The sequence below is a fragment of the Dromiciops gliroides genome, chromosome 2 (genome assembly GCF_019393635.1).
Source record: "Dromiciops gliroides isolate mDroGli1 chromosome 2, mDroGli1.pri, whole genome shotgun sequence".
Classification (NCBI taxonomy): domain Eukaryota; kingdom Metazoa; phylum Chordata; class Mammalia; order Microbiotheria; family Microbiotheriidae; genus Dromiciops; species Dromiciops gliroides.
This window is the reverse complement of record NC_057862.1, coordinates 254497685-254517017: the sequence shown is the minus strand read 5'-3', so window position 1 is coordinate 254517017 and position 19333 is coordinate 254497685. Positions and strand designations below refer to the sequence as shown.

Genomic DNA, 19333 nt, shown 5'->3' with positions numbered 1-19333 from the left:
CGCAAAAAAAAAAAAAAAAAGTATTGAGTATTGAGTCAATAGATCTTCTATGGAGGATTTATGGGAAGATATAGATTCTGATAAGATCAGGTATAAATGGGTCGTAAGCATCCACATCAATAAAATCAGTAGCTCTGTTGAATAAAGGAAGTTATATAATTGGCATAAAAACCACTCTCAGCAGACCATGTTGACAGGTATGGGCCAAAACCAGAATGGGGCTCCATGAGATGAGGTGTATCTTGCAGAGACCAGGAACCCAGGAGCATGACAGCATGCTGATACACAGTGCCCATAAACAACCTACTTCAGGGAAATCAACTCAGGAAGTAAAGAGGGAACTCATGAAAACCAAATCATCACACCTTGGCCAGCAACAATCCATTTCCTTTACTGTTAACATTTCAGTTGGAGACTGGAGAGACAGACAGCTCTCTATGGTTTTTTGGTATCTCACTGGTTTCTTTCTTTATTGCTTGAATGCTAAATTCACTTACAAAGATATATCTTAGTGGGGTGTTGGTATAGGTGATGAATAGAGGGCTAACCCCTGGAGCAAGGTAACTCTGGATCCAAACCTTTGATGTGTACAAGCTATATGACCCCATGCAAGTCACTTAACCCATCAGTGCCCCCAAAACTATAGTCGAAGAGCAGTTTTTGGATCTTCATTGGTAAAGAGAGTCTCTTCCCTGGGAATATCATATACCAGTGCAATCTCAAGTCTGACCCAAAAAATATACAAAAATACATCACAGGTAGATAATTTAAAGATAGAAATAAGCCTAGTGCAATAGCTATTAAAATTTTCCTTCTGTATAGCCTACCTTCAATTTTGAGTTTTTAGAACCAGAAACATGACAGTGACACCAAATAAATGAAGAATTTCCATTGGGGCCTGAAAGTGATGATAAGTATAAATTCAGGTTACTCTGTCCATTGAGATTTCCAAGTTTAGTATGATTGTAAAGAAGTACCTTTTGCTTAACATTGTCACTTTCTCAAAGTAACTATGTTAAACATGGGGCAGAACATGGAGCATTCGTCTACTTTGTTTTTTGGTTTTTTTTGGTTTTGGCAGGGCAATGGGGCTTATGTGACTTGCCCAAGGTCACACAGCTAGTAAGTGTCAAGTGTCTGAGGCCGGATTTGAACTCAGGAACTCCTGAATCAAGGGCCGGTGCTTTATCCACTGCGCCACCTAGCCACCCCCATTCGTCTACTTTGACAAATTTAATTTTGTTTGTTTTTTTCTTTTAAACAGCGAATGCATAAAAATACAGCCAACTGACATCCAACCTGATATATTCAGCTATTTGTTACACATTATGTACACTGGGAAAGGGCCAAAGCAAACCGTGGATCATGGCCGTTTGGAAGAAGGGATTCGATTTCTTCATGCAGACTACCTTTCTCACATTGCCACGGAAATGAACCAAGTATTTTCTCCAGAGACTGTGCAGTCTTCAAATTTGTATGGAATTCAGATCTCAACCACGCAAAAAACCACAGCCAAGGAAGGGCTGGAGATGAAAGAAAATCCTTCCAATAGCAGTGGAAACAGAAGTGTTGCCCAGGGTGACCACCCACAGTTACAACTCTCTCTTGCTATTGGGCTGGATGATGGTACTCCAGACCAGCAGATATCCCATTCTTCTTCCCAGTCAATGGAGGAGCTCCAGAAACCTCCAGTGTCTATCAAGCAAGAAAGGTGTGACCCTGAATCTGTTGTCTCTCAGAGCCACCCCTCACCTTCTTCAGAGGTGACAGGTCCAACTTTCACTGAAAGTGGCATCAAAATTCACTTGTGCCATTACTGTGGGGAACGCTTCGATTCGCGTAGTAACTTACGCGAACATCTCCACACTCACGTGTCTGGGTCTCTTCCCTTTGGTGTCCCAGCCTCCATCCTGGAAAGCAATGACCTTGGGGAAGTACATCCGATCAGTGAAAGCAGTGAGGCTCTCGAGTGCCACCGGCTCAACACCTTCCTCGTCAAAGAAAATGAGCAGCAGCCTGATCACCTCAACCGTGGCACCATCGAACCCTTACAGATCAGTCAGCTGTCTCTCATCTCCAAAGACACAGAACCAGTGGAGTTGAACTGTAATTTTTCTTTCTCGAGAAAAAGAAAAATCAACTGTACTATCTGTGGTCATAAGTTTCTCCGGAAGAGCCAGTTGCTGGAACACATGTACACACATCAAGGTAAACCTTATAAATACAGCCGATGTCCAGGTTTGGGTAATACAGTGGTCCAGAGATTTCAGCCATATTGTGACAGCTGGTCTGAGGGCCCTCTGAAAAGTTCTAGCTTGTCCCAAGACCACTTAGACTCATCATGTACTCTAGAGTCTGATCTCACACAAGAAAATGTGGACACCATCCTAGTAGAGTAGCTATTTTTCCTCTACAACAGCATTGTTGGTTTTGAAGACAAGGGAAAAATTATATAGTTTTTATTTGCAATCCCAAACCCCTGCATCCCCCTTTTAGTCTTACTGGATTGTTTACCCTGTCATCCAAGATTTTAAAAGCCAACAGATTTCACTTCCAAAGTGGAAAGATTAATTTGAAATCACTATTGCCCTTGATAACAATACAACAATGAAATGACTTTATTAAAAGGCAAACTTTCCATTAATTAATTAGTTCTTTAGAAGTTGGCTAAAACAGTCAAGCAGAATTCAGGAATTTGTTTATAGACAGATGGTCAATTAAATTATTCCAGAATGTGAAATTTTTTAAATTGCCCTATGGAATTTGAAGTAGATCAGTTCTGTTATAAATGGATATTCCAGAACCTTACTATTGATTAATATCTCACATAAATCACAACCCTACAAAGAATATTCCATAATGTTTTTATTATATAGAAAATAAGTGATTATTAAACACACTAAAGATAAAATATCAGAATTGGGTACTGCAGCATAACCTTCATTTGTCATGAATATGGTTTTACATATTACATACTTTTGAAAACTCCCAATCTTGAAACATAATGATCTGAATTATAAAGATTAAAGCATAATAAATGTGAATCATCTTTCCCTTAGTCTCAGAATAATAACCTACCCAACAAAGATAATTTTAATTTCTAAAAATGGTTTTTCAGTTTATTGTTTATTTTAGCCAACTATCCCAACATGGAGGAATTAAATTCAGTATTCCAGGACTGTGTCTAAAACCCATGGTTTTAATAACCTTCCCATTTTTAAGTTTAATGTGACTCCCATTTCTAATGGTGCTCTTTCCAAGATTGAGACAGAAGGGGATTTTTCCTTCTGCTGTTCTGACGGGCCTCATAGACTTCAGTTTTTCGAATACCAAAGCATAGAGTCTAGTTAACTTATTTATTCTATTTTAAATTATGTTAAAACACTCAGAATTCCAAAACGACAGACTTTTTTTGGGTACTGACACGAGTAAAACTGAAATATAAGAAAATAATAGATTTGTTTAAGCTTGTTTAGTGTTGTTTCCTGAGTGTACCGTGACACTTGCCTCCCTTTCAGTAAGGAGTCAGTTGAGAAAACCAGTACTGACAGATGATTTTGGAGGGAAAGTATTTAAGTTTAAGGGAATAAACTTTTCCTGAATGTTGACTAAAAGAAGGCAAGGGTCCACTGAGCTTTCTGGCAAAAAGCCCTTTCTGGGTTCAGAGTTGATACACACAGGAAACCATAACCTAGTGTCTCTTGCTGGACAATGTTTGTGGGTAGGATTGCTATTTGGGGTATTAAACAAAATAATTTAATCGTTGACTTTATTCTTTCGTTATAATTAAGCCTCTAGCCACAACTGGATGCATTTGGCCACAAGTATATTCATAATTTATTTTAAAAGAATTCATACTTAAATTAAAATGTAGTTATGCTTCCCTTTAAGCATATAGTTTTCCTGTTTTTCTCACTTTATTTCTTTAATTCTTCCTCCTGTCATTGATGTAGGTCACTGAATAGGAAGTAGATAGTTAAGCAGTGGGCATTAGGTATATCCATCTTAGGGGGCGTAGAGCCGTGGGAAGGAAGAATGAGGACGTATGGGGAGGGTTGCCAGATACCTAGCCTTGCCCCCAAGAAATCTCAGATTGAAGAACACTGATTTAAAGATGTTTATTCTGATTTGTTTGGACAGTTTTAAGAAAAATATTGATTGACTAAAATGCAAAATAAGTATATATGTATTTTTATTTCTATAGCTCCTTTCTATATTAGGAAGTTATGAAGTTCATGTAAAATGGTCTTTCCTTAATCTTCATGCTATCTCTCTGTTTTAGGAAGTGGAAAAGCACTACTAACTCCATTTTACAGAAAAAACCCCAAAACCTGAATCCCAGAGGTCAAGTGGTGGTGGTATGGGGACTGAACCCAACCTTCATTTGTTCATTTATTCATACATGCTTACATGCATTCATTTGTTCATTTGTTTAGCGAAAATTTGCTAAAGCACCTTCCGTGTGCCTAACACTGTGTTCTCAATCTGGTGTTATTTTAATAGACACAAAGACTGACAAAGAAAGACTTTTTAAAAAAAATTAGCAAAATAATTTGCAATTTCATTTTGTCTTCTTCAACATAGGGGTACAGTATCAACCTACTTCACAAGGGATGTAGTGTGAATCATTTCAGTCATAGTTTGGAGTTCTTCAAAATACATAGTGCTACATATTGGCCTGTAATTCATTGGTATAAGAAACTCCACTGAATTCAGATCAGCAACTTATCTATGACTTAGAGTGTTTGAGAATTGCCCATGGTCATAGACAATCAGTGTCAGAGACCGAGTTTGAACGCTGATCTGTCTAACTCCAAGGCTTTCTGACTCTCCATTCTACCCTCTGGCAATAAGCATTATCACATTATCAAACAGATACAATACACAGATGTCCCTTATGAATCATCTTTAGAAATCTCCCCTGTCACTTTCCAGACCTTAAATATAGTGGGTTCCTTGTCTTGCATTTACCATCTGTTAGCTCAGATGTGACAGCTGTGAACCCAAGCAGATTCCAGAAAATGCTATACTTTTCAAAGATGTTGGTTGTGATGTAACAGTATGTTTTTTAATCAGGTAAGACAGTGTCTGATTGTTGTTGTGGATTTTGTCAGTATTCAGAGAAAGTTAATTTCAGTCTGCCTTACAAGGAGACCAAGAACTTTCTGATTTATAGTTGTCCAGATTATTATTATTTCTTGCTCTGATCTTCTGTTTTCCTGTAGGGAAATGCCTATTTCAGAGTAGTGTTGTGAGGATTCATGTGTGAAACTGTCAAAGTGCTCAGTCTTGTTGGTCCCACGTGCAGGAGACTTTTTCTGTTGTTGCTTTCCTCTATTCTTTAGATAAACATGGAACTTCAGTATTTCAGGCCATTCATGCTAGAATGCCTTAGAAACATGGAAATTCTCTAGCCTTCAGCTTATCAGGTATCAGTGTTGAGGAGTTAATGCCTAAAATCTGAGACGTAGGATATTATACCATATGATGAATTTGAACTTTAAATATGTGTGCTAGCATCACTAAAAGCCAGCCAATTTCATTTTCATACCCTGTGAAAACACAGTGAACAATGAGGGAAAAGCCCTCTATTTCCTAGGTAATACAAACAGTAGAAAAGGAAAAAAAGGATATTGAAATGTATCAGTTCGTTATCCTTTTCTAACCATGCTATTGGAAGCAAGACCTCAAAGTTAAAGGAAATAAATAATAGTCTTGGGATGGTACAGTTTCAGTAAAGCCTTTGCTTAAGCAAGTTCTTGATATTGAAACTAAAGACCGAGTGTTATTTTTGGTAGTAATTTAGATGAAAATAAAATAAAGGCTGTGTGAAGAATACAAAACCCCCACTTAGTTTAGTCATTGCGTCTTTGTATGTTTTAAACTGTAAATGTAGCTGGAAAGTCTTTTCTTATGACTGTTGACTTTAAAATTTTTCATACCAAAATCCATAAATTGTTCTGTGATAGAAATCTGTGTTTGTACAGTTGTACTTGAAAGGGAAATTGCGGTGAGGTTATCAACCTTCCTCCCCAATCCACCTCTCCCAAGATGGAATCTTTTAACTGCCAGAAAAGACAAGCCGGTGATTTTTCAAGGCTCAGAAGAGCCAATCCATTGTGCTTGACTCAGGATGTGTCTGTGACACACCTTGCACACCTAAGGCTGATGCTCATCCAGCTACATTTTTTCCTATTACTGACTCATCTCTATTGTGGGCCTGCTGTTTTGTCAGGTAGATAAAATATCAACTGGAAGCATCTAAAAAATACTCGGATTACAAAACTTAAAAAGTTTAAAAAAAAATAAAGCCCCCATAAAAGAACTTTCAAGGGACAGGTAATGCACAGAAAATAGAGCAGACCAATGACAGTTTTAAATACACTGTATTATTGCATGACAAAGTTATGCAGTTCAATTTATAATGAATTTAAAATGTTTAAAAGACCTGTTCCTTTAAAAATAAAACTCATTGTCATATTTTGATTGCAATGGAAACAATTGCATTTTCATGTATTTTATCAAGAAAAAATAAATTTCTGTGACAGCTTAAAATACTGTTTGATTGTGCTTGCTTCCATAAACATTCAATTTGTGAAACATGTTCGGGGAACAGATGGATTGCGCTAAGTCATTAAAAGTGTTTTTTATTTTTTAAATATTCAGCTTATTTAAGTATACCTCAATATGCTGAAGTGAAAAGATTAGGCAGGTGGTTTGTTTGCATTTACTCATTGACATTGTTTGTATATCAGCTCTGAAATGAAGTTGTTGGGCTCTCACCGGTAGCCCCCTTCTTTTATGTAAATTGATAAATACTTGTAATCCCAGTAGAGACAAAGTTGTGGTTTTTTAAATAATATTCCATATTCTTTATGACCCACATGAAGTTATATGAGATCAGTTTTTCATTCTCACAACAGCTCTCCCTTCTCCTTCTCCTTGGTTGCTTCCCCCAGGCATCCAGCTGATGGGTGATTTGAGATTGTAAACTAAATTTAATGATCCAAGCATACCTTGGAGATATTGTGGGTTCTGAATATTAAAATAAAGTGAGTCACACATTTTTTGGTTTCCTGGTGCATATAAAAGTTATGTTTACACTATACTGTAGTTTTTAAAGTGTGCAATATAGTATCATGTCTAAAAAATATACATACCTTAATTAAAAAATACCTTATTGCTCAAAAGTGCTAACCATCATCTAAGCCTTCAGCAATTCATAACCATTTTGCTGGTGGAGGGTCTTGGCTCTGTGTTGATGGCTGTTGATTGATCGGAGTGGTAGTTGCTGAAAGTTGAGGTGACTGCGGTAATTAAAATAAGACAACCATGAAGTTTGCTGCATCAATCGACTCTTCTTCCTTTCATGAAAGATTTCTCTGTAGCATGTCATGCTGTTTGATAACATTTTACCCACAATAGAACTTTTTTCAAAATTGGAATCAATTCTCTCAAATTATGCTGCTGCTTTATCAATGAAGTTTATGTAATAATCTTCAGTACTGTCGTGTTTTAGGGATAGGGAGGTCCAAGAGATGAGGGAATGGCTGTCTGGAGCAGTCAGAACACACATTTATTTATTTGCTGTCTCATATGGGCACGGTTCATGGCACATCAAAATAATTACAATAATAACATCAAAGATCACTGATCACAGATTGGCATAACAGATATAATAATAATAATGATGATGATGATGATGATGATGAAAAAGTTTGAAATATTGCAAGGATTACTGAAATGTGACACTGAGACATGATGTGAGCTGTTGGAAAAATGGCGCCCACAGACTTCCTCAACGTAGGGTCACTACAAACCTTCAGTTTGTTAAAAACGCAACATCTGCAAAACACAATAAAGTGAAGTATGCCTGTATTAATAAACCAGATGAAATGGTGAAAGAAAATTTTAAAAATATATAATGTAATTAATGCTGAAGCCAGATACAAATGTGTTTGGCAAACTTTTAAAGACCAAGGTTAAGGAAGGAAAGCCAAGAGTTAATGTATTTTATTTTATTATTTTTTTTTTTTGGTGGGTCAATGAGGGTTGTGACTTGCCCAGGGTCACACAGCTAGTAAGTGTCAAGTGTCTGAGGCAGGATTTGAACTCAGGTCCTCCTGAATCCAGGGCCGGTGCTTTATCCACTGCACCACCTAGCTGCCCCCAAGTTAATGTATTTTAAATAACGTATTTTAACTTTTAACTTTAAATGTATTTAAGAGTTAATGTACACTGGCCCTGGATTCAGAATTACCTGAGTTCAAATCTGGCCTCAGATACTTGACACTTACTAGCTGTGTGACCCTGGACAAGTCACTTAACCCCCGCTGCCCCGCAAAAAAAAAAAAAAAAAGGAGTTAATGTAGGGGGCAGCTAGGTGGCACAGTAGATAAAGCACCGGCCCTGGATTCAGGAGGACCTGAGTTCAAATCGGACCTCTGTCACTTGACACTAGCTATGTGACCCTGGGCAAGTCACTTAACCCTCAATGCCCTGCAAAAAAAAAAAAAAGAGTTAATGTATCATGTGGGATAATGTTTACTTAAAGCAAAACTAAAAACCTTTTACTCAGCTCTCTTAAAGAATTAATTTTTACTTTACAGCAATGTCTACTAAACCTTGTCTTCATAACCTTTTGGTAAGTATTCTCTTGTGTTGGATACTATTCCTTGTTAGGCAGCTGGGTGGTGGAGTGTGTAGAGAGCATTGAACCTATAATCAGGGTAACTGGAGTTAAAATATAGCCAGAGACTAGCTGTATGACCCTGGGCAAGTTGTTTAACTTCTGTCTGCTTCAGTTTCCCCATCCATAAAATGAGCACAATAATAGCACCTACCTCCCAGGGTAGTTGTCAGGATCAGTTTGAGATGTTTATAAAGCCCTTTGCAAAATTTAAAGCACTGTATATTAATGTTAGCCATTATTAATCTATTAGGAGACAACAGTGCACCAGAGCATGTCTTAATTTTCTTTTTCTCTCCCTTCTCCTTCCCCCAATCCCTAACTTATGGTAGATAAATTGTTGTTAAATGAATAGCCCAACTAATTTGGCCATTTGTTAACAGAGACATTATATTTGAAGAGTCAGGAGAGAATTGGGTTCATATTCTGGTTCTGCTGTGAGCTTCAGTTTTCTCCTCTGTAAAATTAGGATAATAATAATTTTTATTATTATAGCATGCAACCTGTCTCTTGGGGTTGTGAAGTCTTATTATACTATATAAATAGAAGGGTCTTTCCAAATTGTTGTCTTTCCCTGGGTCCAAAAGGCCCTTTTTCAAAAAAAAAGGTAACCCTCCTGGGGCAGCTAGGTGGTACAGTAGATAGAACACCAGCCCTGGAGTCAGGAGGATCTGAGTTCAAATGTAGCCTCAGACACTAGCTCTTTGACCCTGGGCGAGTCAGTTAACCCCAATTCCCTCCCTACCTCAAAAAAAGTAACCTCTTTGGCCATTTTCTTCCATCCTCAGTTTTCCTTCTACCCCTAAACATTAACATTCCAAAAGCTTAACCTAACTGTAAGCTTCATAATGAATATCAGTCCACAAGCATTTTTTATGTACCTACAGTATGCCAGGCATTGTGTCAAAAAACACATTTGATCCCTGCCTTCAAAGAGTTTACATTCTATCAGGGGAAACAACACGTGTGCGTGTGCGCGCGTGCGTGTGTGTGTGTGTGTGTGTGTGTGTGTGTGTGTGTGTGTGTGTGTGTATGTGTAGAAGAAAATACCGGGTGAGAGGCAGGATGGTAGTAGCAGACAGAGAACCGGCCTGTGAATCAGGAATATTTGGGCACAAGTTCTGCCTCCTAACATGCTGTCAGGGTGACCTGGGCAAGTCATTTAATCTTTTAGTGATACAAACATTTTTCCTCCTTTTTTTTTATCATAAAAGAATTTTATGATTTTTCAGTTACATGTAAAGATAGTTTTCAACATTCGTTTTCATAAGACTTTTAGTTCCAAATTTTTCCCTCCCTCCCTTCCATCCCCCCTCCCCAAGACAGAAAGCAATCTGATATAGGTTATATATGTACAATCACATTAAACATATTTCTGTTTTTGTGGTTTTTTTTGCTGGGCAATGGGGGTTAAGTGACTTGCCCAGGGTCACACAGCTAGTAAGTGTCAAGTGTCTGAGACTGGATTTGAACCCAGGTACTCCTGAATCCAGGGCCGGTGTTTTATCCACTGCGCCACCTAGCCGCCCCAAACATATTTCTGTATTGGTCATGTTGTGAAAGAAGAATCAGAACACGAGGGAAAACCTCAAAAAGGGTGGAAAAACAGCCAAAAAGTAGAAACAGTGTGGTTCAATTTGCATTCAGAACCCACAGTTCTTTTTTCTGGATGTGGAGAACATTTTCCATCATGAATTCTTTGGAATTGTCTTGGATCATTGCACTGCTGAGAAAAGCCTAGTCTGTCACAGTTGATCATCACATAATATTGCTGTTACTGTGTACAGTGTTCTCCTGGTTCTGCTCACTTCACTCAGCATCAGTCCACATAAGTCTTTCCAGGTTTTTCTGCCTGCTTGTCATTTCTTACATCACAATAGTATTCCATTACATTCGTATACCACAACTTGTTCAGCCATTCCCCGATTGATGGGCATTCCTTCGATTCCCAATTCTTTGCCACCACAAAGAGAGCTGCTATAAATATTTTTGTACATGTGGGTCCTTTTCCCATGATCTCTTTGGGATACAGAGATACAGGCCTTTTTCAGAGTTGTAGAGCAAATGCTGATCTGCATAGGTAGAGGGAGTGCCTCACCAGGAGTCCCCCATATCAATGAAATCTCAGTCTCTGTCCAAAGAAATACAGAGTATTTGTGTGTGTTTGTGTTGGTAGGGATTATGGGGAAGATAGTAGGGAAAGGCAGTAGTACCTAGGAGAGATCAGGAAAAGCTTCTTAGAGGGGACATCATTTAATCAATCAAATATTAATTGCCTCCTATGAGCCAGACACCGTGCTTAAGTGCTTAAAATATGGAGGCAAAAGAGAGCCCTTGCCCTCAAGGAGCTTACAGTCGAATAGGGGAGACAACATGCAAACAAATATATTCGAAGCAAGCTAAATACAAGATCAACAGGAAATAACAGAGGGAAAGCACTGGAATTAGGGTTTGGGGAAGGCTTCCAGTAGAAGATGAAACTTGAGTTGTAACTTAAAGGAAATTGGGGAGATCAATAGTTGAAGCAGAGGAGGGAGAGCACTCTGGGCATGGGATTTGAGCCCTGCTTTGAAGAAATGGAGGGATTAGAAAGGAGGGAGCAGGTTTAAATCACCTGGGACTATCAGTAATGTGTAATGTGTAATGAGCCTGGAAAGGTAGATCAGATAATAAATGACTTAAAATGACAAAACAAGCAATTTGTATTTTCTATTATCATGGAATTAGGAGAAACCCATGAAAGCACAGCCTTGAGCTTTGGAATTTTTGTCTCCTTTATCTTACAGCCAAATCTGCTGTAAGATGTTCTCTGCACATTTGGACTGTGCTCATTTAGAACCAGTTATTCAGAAATGACTAGCAGCAAGATAATTTTGGTCATATTTAAAAAGAAAACTTTAAAAAAGTTCAGTCTGGGGGCAGCTAGATGGCACAGTGGTAAAGCACCGGCCCTGCATTCAGGAGTACCTGAGTTCAAATCCGGCCTCAGACACTTGACACTTACTAGCTATGTGGCCCTGGGCAAGTCACTCAACCTCATTGCCCTGCAAACAGACAAACAAACAAAAAGTTCAGTCTGCTTAGTACTTGAAGCAGAGAGGTTAAATGATTTATTTGCCCTTGATCACAAAGCCTAGGGTCAAAGACCTAATTGGAATTTACATCTTCCTTACTGTCTCTAACTTGAACAGTCTTTCATATCTTGAAGCGGATCTCTTTTTGTAAACTGAGATTTTAATAAGGAATGAGATTAAATTTCAGTTTGAAAAAGGTACTGAATTCAGGAAACAGTGGAGAGATGTGTGGTAGAAGGGCATATACCATTAAGCCAATCCTTCCAAAAATATGATTTTTGCAATGGCTGGGAAACTTTTGCAGTAAGTGAAAGTGAGAATAGTTTCTGGAGAGGCCTACTTAAGTAAAGGGATGTTGATTTTTCTAATTTAGTCAGGAAGGAAAAGTAAGCTTGATGTGGGCTGGAATTTGGGGTCAAATTGATCGTGAGTCATCCCAAAAGAATTACAAGACTCAGTGACTCAGTTTCCTAAGTTTTATTGCAACACTGTGAGTGACCACAGGGAGAGAACCAGAATATTGGAAAGGTATCTCTCAAAGAAGGAAAGGAAAGACAGTTATATTTATAGTATAAATAAATTGATTATCAGTCTCATAATAATCTCCACCTTGGGGAGGTACAGGGGAGGGTTTATCCTAATTTGGAGTTCCTGGGGATCCTAAAGCCAACCCCCGAGTCGGGTACCTTTTTCAGTGGAGGTGTGTTTTGGGGATTTACACTTCATAAGGTGAATCTGGGGACAAATTTGGCCTTTTCTGCGCATGTCTCTTTCTGATTCCCATGGCTAGTTTCAAAATATAATCATTTTTCATTAGAATTTCTATAGGTTGGGGCAGCTAGGTGGCGCAGTGGATAGAGCACCAGCCCTGGAGTCAGGACTACCTGAGTTCAAATCCGGCCTCGGACCCTTAACACGTACCGGCTGTGTGACCCTGGGCAAGTCACTTAATCCTAATTGCCTCACTTTAAAAAAAAAAAAAAAGAATTTCTATAGGTTGTCTTTTTCCTTTATTGTTATTTTGACTTGACCCGTTTCTGGTCCGTTATGGATGTTGGTCACTATGGGTATGAGAACCTAACATAAGTTATCCATTAACTGGGATCTGACTCCCTTTTAGAGCTAATATCTGAATTAAAGTTTGGGTCTTAGGTTTTTTTCTATTAACCCCTTTTTGCCTCCTACATCAAGCTTATGAATGTTTATAAAACTTTAGTTTACCTGTAATACTAAGTATTTAGTGTTGGTTCAGTTTAATTACATGATGTGGCCTTTTATGTTGGGCTGCTATGAATATCAATAGAAATTTTAGAGGTGTGTAGATTAAAAAGCATCCTTTATATTCTTTTTATTAACCATTTATAAAAATGAAATGCGCACTTCATTTTCCTGTTCTTTGTTCCTTCTTGCACACTTCATGATTTTTCTATCTTGCAAGGAAAATAAATTGATCCAGGGTAGAGCAGCTCTTTTTGCAGTCCCCTCCTTGAGGGCTAGGACTGTCTTTTTCCTCTTTTTTTATATCCCCCCCAATGCTTAACACAGTGCCTGTACATAGTAGGCGCTTAATAGATGTTTATTGAATTGATAGAGCACTGGAACTGGAGTCAGGAAGACCTGATCAGGTTCAAGCTTCAGATATAGAGTAAGTCTCCTCCCCTGTAAAATGTTGAGTCTTAATAGCACCTAACTCACAGGGTTGTTGGGAAGATCAAGTGAAATTTTATTTGTAAAACGCTTAGCACAGTTTCTGACACCTAGTAGGTGCTTCATAAATGCTTGTTCCCTCCCTCCCCCTTCTTGCAGGAAAGAACATTTTACTGGATATTTGTGCTAATGCTTGATTGGCCAGAAGGTGGCGACACTGCACCATTTATGCCAAGTCTTACATGGCGGGGGGAGGGAACCAAACATACCTACATTTAGCTTGTGTCAACTAAATGTTCATAAATTCAGTTTCGTCATTACTTTTGGCTTATCACATGACTTTAGTCCTTCCTAGGACATGCTTTATTTTTCATAGGTTTGAAACCAAGGCAACATCATACCCTGACATCTCCAAATTTAGGCTAGTACTGATTTGTAGTTTAAATGCATTATAGCAATAAACAACGCGATTCAAACGATTATGCAAGTGATTTTAAGCACGTCCACAGGTTTTTATGGTATCAGTGACTGTATGGCTTGGATTGCCATTTCTCAGATGGTCTTGGAGACTCACAAGCCGGCAGCCTTATGTGCAGTTTGTGATGTGCTACAAAATTAGGCGAGGAAGCCAGGACCAAAGTACTCTCTGGTCTGTTCCTGCTTCCTTTTGTTCTTCACACCCATCCTCAGGAGGTGGGCCCCACATTCTGGTTTCCAAAATTGGCTTTCTTCAATTCAGTGCTTAAGAAGTGACCTTTCGGAAGCAGCTAGGTGGCACAGTGGATAGAGCACCAGCCCTGGAGTCAGGAGGACCTGAGTTCAAATCCGGCCTCAGACACTTGACACTAGCTGTGTGACCCTGGGCAAGTCACTTAACCCCAATTGCCTCACAAAAACAACAACAACAAGTGACCTTTCCACTTTAGGTTATTGTGTAAAAGGGTCCATTTACATTATGTAGTTATCTTTCATTTCCTCTTTTCTAGTTGCAGGGTCTTTTATTGTTGTTGTTCAGTTGTTTTAGTTGTGTCCAATTCTTTGTGGTTTTTTGTTTGTTTTTGGTGGGGCAATGAGGGTTAAGTGACTCATCCAGGGTCACACAGCTAGTAAGTGTCAAGTGTCTAAGACCGGATTTGAACTTGGGTCCTCCTGAATCCAGGCCACTGTGCCACCTAGCTGCCTGTGTCCAACTCTTTGTAAACCCATTTGGGGTTTTCTTGGCAGAGATCCTGGAGTAGTTTTCCATTTCTTCCTCTAGCTCATTTTACAGTTGAGGAAACTGAGGCAAACAGGGTTAAGTGACCTGCCCAGGGTCACACAACTAGCAGGTATTTGAGGCTAGATTTGAACTCAGGAAGATGGGTGTTCTTGATTTCTCCCTGGTGCTCTATCCATTCACCACCTAGCTGCCCCATAGTAACTCCAATTAAATTTTGATTTCTCATTCTTAAGAAAAATTTTCATTTTATGCTTCCTTCTTTCAACCCTTTCCTTCCTGGTCTCTAGATCTGTGTCCCACTTATATCAGATTTGATTCCCTTTCTTATTACTACCTTCTTCATATCATTAGTATTCGTGACCTTTGATCCCAATCCTCCAAATTCCTTTACCCTCAGGTTGCCTTGATTTCCTTATCCATCAAACAAGATAATTTAAAAATTTCTTTTGAGCTCTAAATTCTCTACTTCCTACTTTTCTTTTCAAATTTGCTTTGTAGCTAGATAAACCAGTCTCTCAACATCTTTGGAAAAGTGCCCTGGCAAGGCCAATAAATGCTAAGTGAAAATGACTACTGACTTATGGTAATGTATCAAAAACATCCAACACCAGCAGAGATTCGATTAGCAATATAGCTAAGGATTTACTTTCTCCCTTTGCTGTCCCCCAGGGTGGCATTTGGCTGGCTTCACCAGAGGTAGCTGGTGCCTCTTGTGGAAATCTGCTACTAACTGTAATTCTACTAAGAACCTGCTTCTTAGTAGAACCTTAGTAGAACCTCTACATGTAGAGAACAACACAGGGCAGCTAGGTGGTACAGTGGATAGAGTGCCCACCTGAAGTCAGAAAGACCTGAGTTCAAACCTAACCACAGACACTTATTAGCGGTGTGATTCTGGGCAAATCACTTAACTTTCCTCATCTGTAAAATGATCTGGAGAAGGCAATGGCAAACTACTCTAGCATCTTTGACAAGAAAACCCCAGGGGCAGCTAGATGGCGCAGTGGATAGAGCACTGGCCCTGGAGTCAGGAGGACCTGAGTTCGAGTCTGGCCTCAGACACTTAACACTTACTAGCTGTGTGACCCTGGGCAAGTCACTTAACCCCAATTGCCTCACTAAAAAAAAAAAAGAAAACCCCACATGGGGGTCACAAAAAAATGAAGTCAGACACAACTGAACAACAAAAGAGAGAACCCCTGAACACTGCTGAAATGGCTCTGAAATGATGTCATGTTTTGTGTCATCTTATTTTGGGGGGTACTCTTCTGGGTCTTGCACATGCTTAATAAATAATTATTGGTGTTAAGGTATCTCAGTGAATAGAATGCTGGACCCAGTCAAAAAGTTCAAATACAGCCTGAGACACTTACTAACTGTTGGACCCTTAGCAAAGTCACTTAACCTCTCTCTCTGCTTCAGTTTCCTCGATTGTAAAATGAGGAAAATAATAGCACCTACCTCTCAGGATTGTCGTGAGGATCAAATGAGATATTTGTGCCTGGCACACAGTAGGCATTTAATCGATTTGCCCTTGCCCTTTACAAACTCTAGACAGTAGATTGAGAGCTGCCTGTAGATCTCTTACCTAGTGAATCTCCAAACCAGTCACCACCACCAGGTACCCTGGATGTGAAAGAATTCCTTCTTTGACATGGTCCATATTTCACCATTAACCCCACCAAACAGTTCTCAGACCTTTGAAGCGCCAGCCTCTGCCAACCCTTCATAACTTTGCTTTCATCTTTCAGTTTAAGAAACATATATTTGTATTTCTTTGATGATCAGCAGCCCTGGCCACCGTGTCTAGGAAATGTTGTAAGAGCAAAAGATGCAGGTTAAAACAAACAAGGAGGGGCGGCTAGGTGGCGCAGTGGATAAAGCACCGGTCCTGGATTCAGGAGTACCTGAGTTCAAATCCGGCCTCAGACACTTGACACTTAACAGCTGTGTGACCCTGGGCAAGTCACTTAACCTCCATTGCCCCGCAAAAACAAAACAAAACAAAAAAAAACAAGGAGGTTACAAAGAGCTCAAGTCCAGCCATCTAATCAACTTTGAGTCCTTATTGTTAGCTTATAATTACTACACTTTGGGGCAGCTAGGTGGCGCAGTGGGTAAAGCACTGGCCCTGGATTCAGGAGGACCTTAGTTCAAATATGACTGGCCTCAGACACTTGACACTTACTAGCTGTGTGACCCTGGGCATGTTACTTAACCCTCATTGCCCCACCAAAAAAAAAAATAATAATAATTACAACACTTTTCCCTTAAACTTTTTGTTAGTTAAGAGAAATGTGTCAGGCAAACATCGAAGTGTTTGCTCTCTTCTAAACAAAGTCTTTGGGAACTAGAAAGGAAAAATGCTATCTGCATTGAGGCAGCTAAGGTGGCATGCTGGAGAGTGTTAGACCTAGAGTCAGGAAGACCTGAGTTCTAATCCAGCCTCAGACACTTACTAGCTGTGTGATCCCGAACAAGTCATTTAACCTGTTTGCCGCACTTTCCTCATCTATAAAATGGTGACAAAAATACCTTGCAGGGTTGTTGTGAAGATAAAATGAGATAACATTGACACATAGTAGGTCCTTAATAAATGCATATTCCATTCCTCTCCCCACCCCCAAAGTGAGATTATGCTTCTAACCCCTCCCTTTCGTGAGGGGAATTAATTTGATTGGGTATTATACAGAACTTGTTTTTCATTATAAGCTGAAATAGTAACTAAGACTCCCTGACCTAGAGACTGAAAACCTAGGACTGGAAAATATCTTCCATGTATTCATTTACTGAGTAAATTTTACTGAGGACCGTGAGGACCTATACCTAGAGTAGCAATATTTTCGCGGCAACCTGTAGCTCTCTAGGATCACCAGTTTATGTGTTGTAGCTCCCTTTATGTTACTAAGGAGCTATCCTTGTAGGAGAAGAATGAATGGGAAAAGCATCATGCTAAGTGCTGGGGACCCAAACAGAAGAGTGAGGCAGCCCCTGCTCTCAAGAAACTGACACCCTAAAGGGTGAGACAGGGCATTTTAGGAGGTTTTAGTTGTGAGTTAGAGGGAAAATCTCAGTGAAATTGAAGATGAAGGGGCAAAGCAGATGATAAAGCATCTTCCTTAATGGTATTTCCACTGATGAGCCATTTCTGATGTTGAACCATTTGGCAGTTTCAAGGACTTTGGTGGTGAGAGCAGGAAAGGAGATGGTACCCACTTCAAAATTTCATAATTTTCATAATGCCTAATTATTCATTTCATATTTTATGCTTTTTTCATGTTTAAAAAGAGCTATTTAAAAGCTTTTCAGGGCAGCTAGATGGCGCAGTGGATGGAGCACTGGACCTGGGGTCAGGAGTGCCTGAGTTCAGATCCGGCCTCAGACACAACACTTGCTGGCTGTGTGACCCTGGGCAAGTCACTTAACCCCTATTGCCTTACTAAAAAAACAAAAACAAACAAACAAACAAAAGCTTTTCGTATTTAAATACACACATAGTGGTGTCTTGTGGCAAGGTATACAAATTATATATATTACATGTAATATATAATATCTAATTATGTTATATATTTTATACTTTTCTTTTTAAAAGGGCTACTTAAAAGCTTTTCATATTTAAATCTTTATGGATACACACACACATACATATATATACACATACAGTGGTGCCTTATGGCAAGGTATGCAAATTATATATTACATTGAATATAATGTCTAATTACAGGTTTCATATTTTACAGGGTGGTTTGTTTTTTTTTTTCATTTTAAAAAGGGCTACTTCAAAGCTTTTCTATATAAAAAACAAAATATCCAGTGCCACTTGGACTGGTTGAACGAACAGGTATTTATTTCTAACCTCTTTTCATTTCCACATATAATACTAGAATACTGGCCAGTCTTTCCCAGCCTCTTTGTAAGTAGTCACTTTTAACTTTCCCTAAAACCTTGAGATTGGGTTCATGGTGGGGAGGGAAGCCAGCAGGAAAGGTGGGGTAGGGGTGGGGTGACATTGCTACCTGTGTTTTCCCTCTCTACTAGGAATCCTGGGGAAACTTAGGGAAAGGTCTTAATGTCAGTGACCTGCTTGAAAGGAAACCCTATTCTATGTAAATTTCTGAACTTTGCACATGTAGCCTTAAATGCAGCTATTCCTAAAATGAAAAAAAATCCAATTTGTCTCATTATTAAGGAACTAGATAAAAACTAGATAAAAGACTTTGCGTTTAATCTCAGGCATAACTTCCTGCTTTGTGACAACCTAATGCTTGTGACAACCTAATCTAACATTTAAATAACTCTCCACACCTTTAGGGGTTTGGGCTTTTTTTCTTCTCATAGCTACTCCTATAATTTGGAAAAATATGATTATTCCTCCTCCAACCTTGTAGTTTGTATATACACTTGATGGAGTTGGACTCATTTGTATTTAGTCAGTTTCATCTTCGTTGTTTAGTGCTTAAGGTTGTTTCCATTTTCACATCTGTACCATTCTGTCCACTGGAGTATTGTTGTGTCCTGTCCTGATGTGTCAGCTGGATATGGAGGGAGCCTGGAATTCTTAAAGGCTAACCTAGTGGTGTGTAAAGACAATGCTACAGAGGCTTAGAATGGGCTACTACCTCTGTCCTCAGACTTAAGAGTGTTATGGGGAGGGCAGCTAGATGGCGCAGTGGATAAAGTACCGGCCCTGGATTCAGGAGTACC

The 19333-nt window shown here is 39.1% G+C and overlaps 1 protein-coding gene across 4 annotated transcripts in view; it reads left to right on the top strand.

Moving 5' to 3' along the window:
* The window catches only part of ZBTB25 (zinc finger and BTB domain containing 25), a 47249-nt gene that overhangs the window by 26692 nt on the left and 1224 nt on the right, over positions 1-19333 (top strand). For 2 of the 4 annotated variants that reach the window (XM_043981562.1, XM_043981561.1), the window contains exon 3: positions 1265-6954. In XM_043981562.1, the coding sequence (XP_043837497.1) occupies positions 1265-2399 (1135 nt within the window). In that variant the 3' untranslated portion in view covers positions 2400-6954. Of the gene's footprint in view, positions 1-1264; positions 6955-8609; positions 8645-19333 lie in introns of those variants that run through there. The other 2 variants (XM_043981563.1, XM_043981565.1) reach the window with 2 other exon arrangements.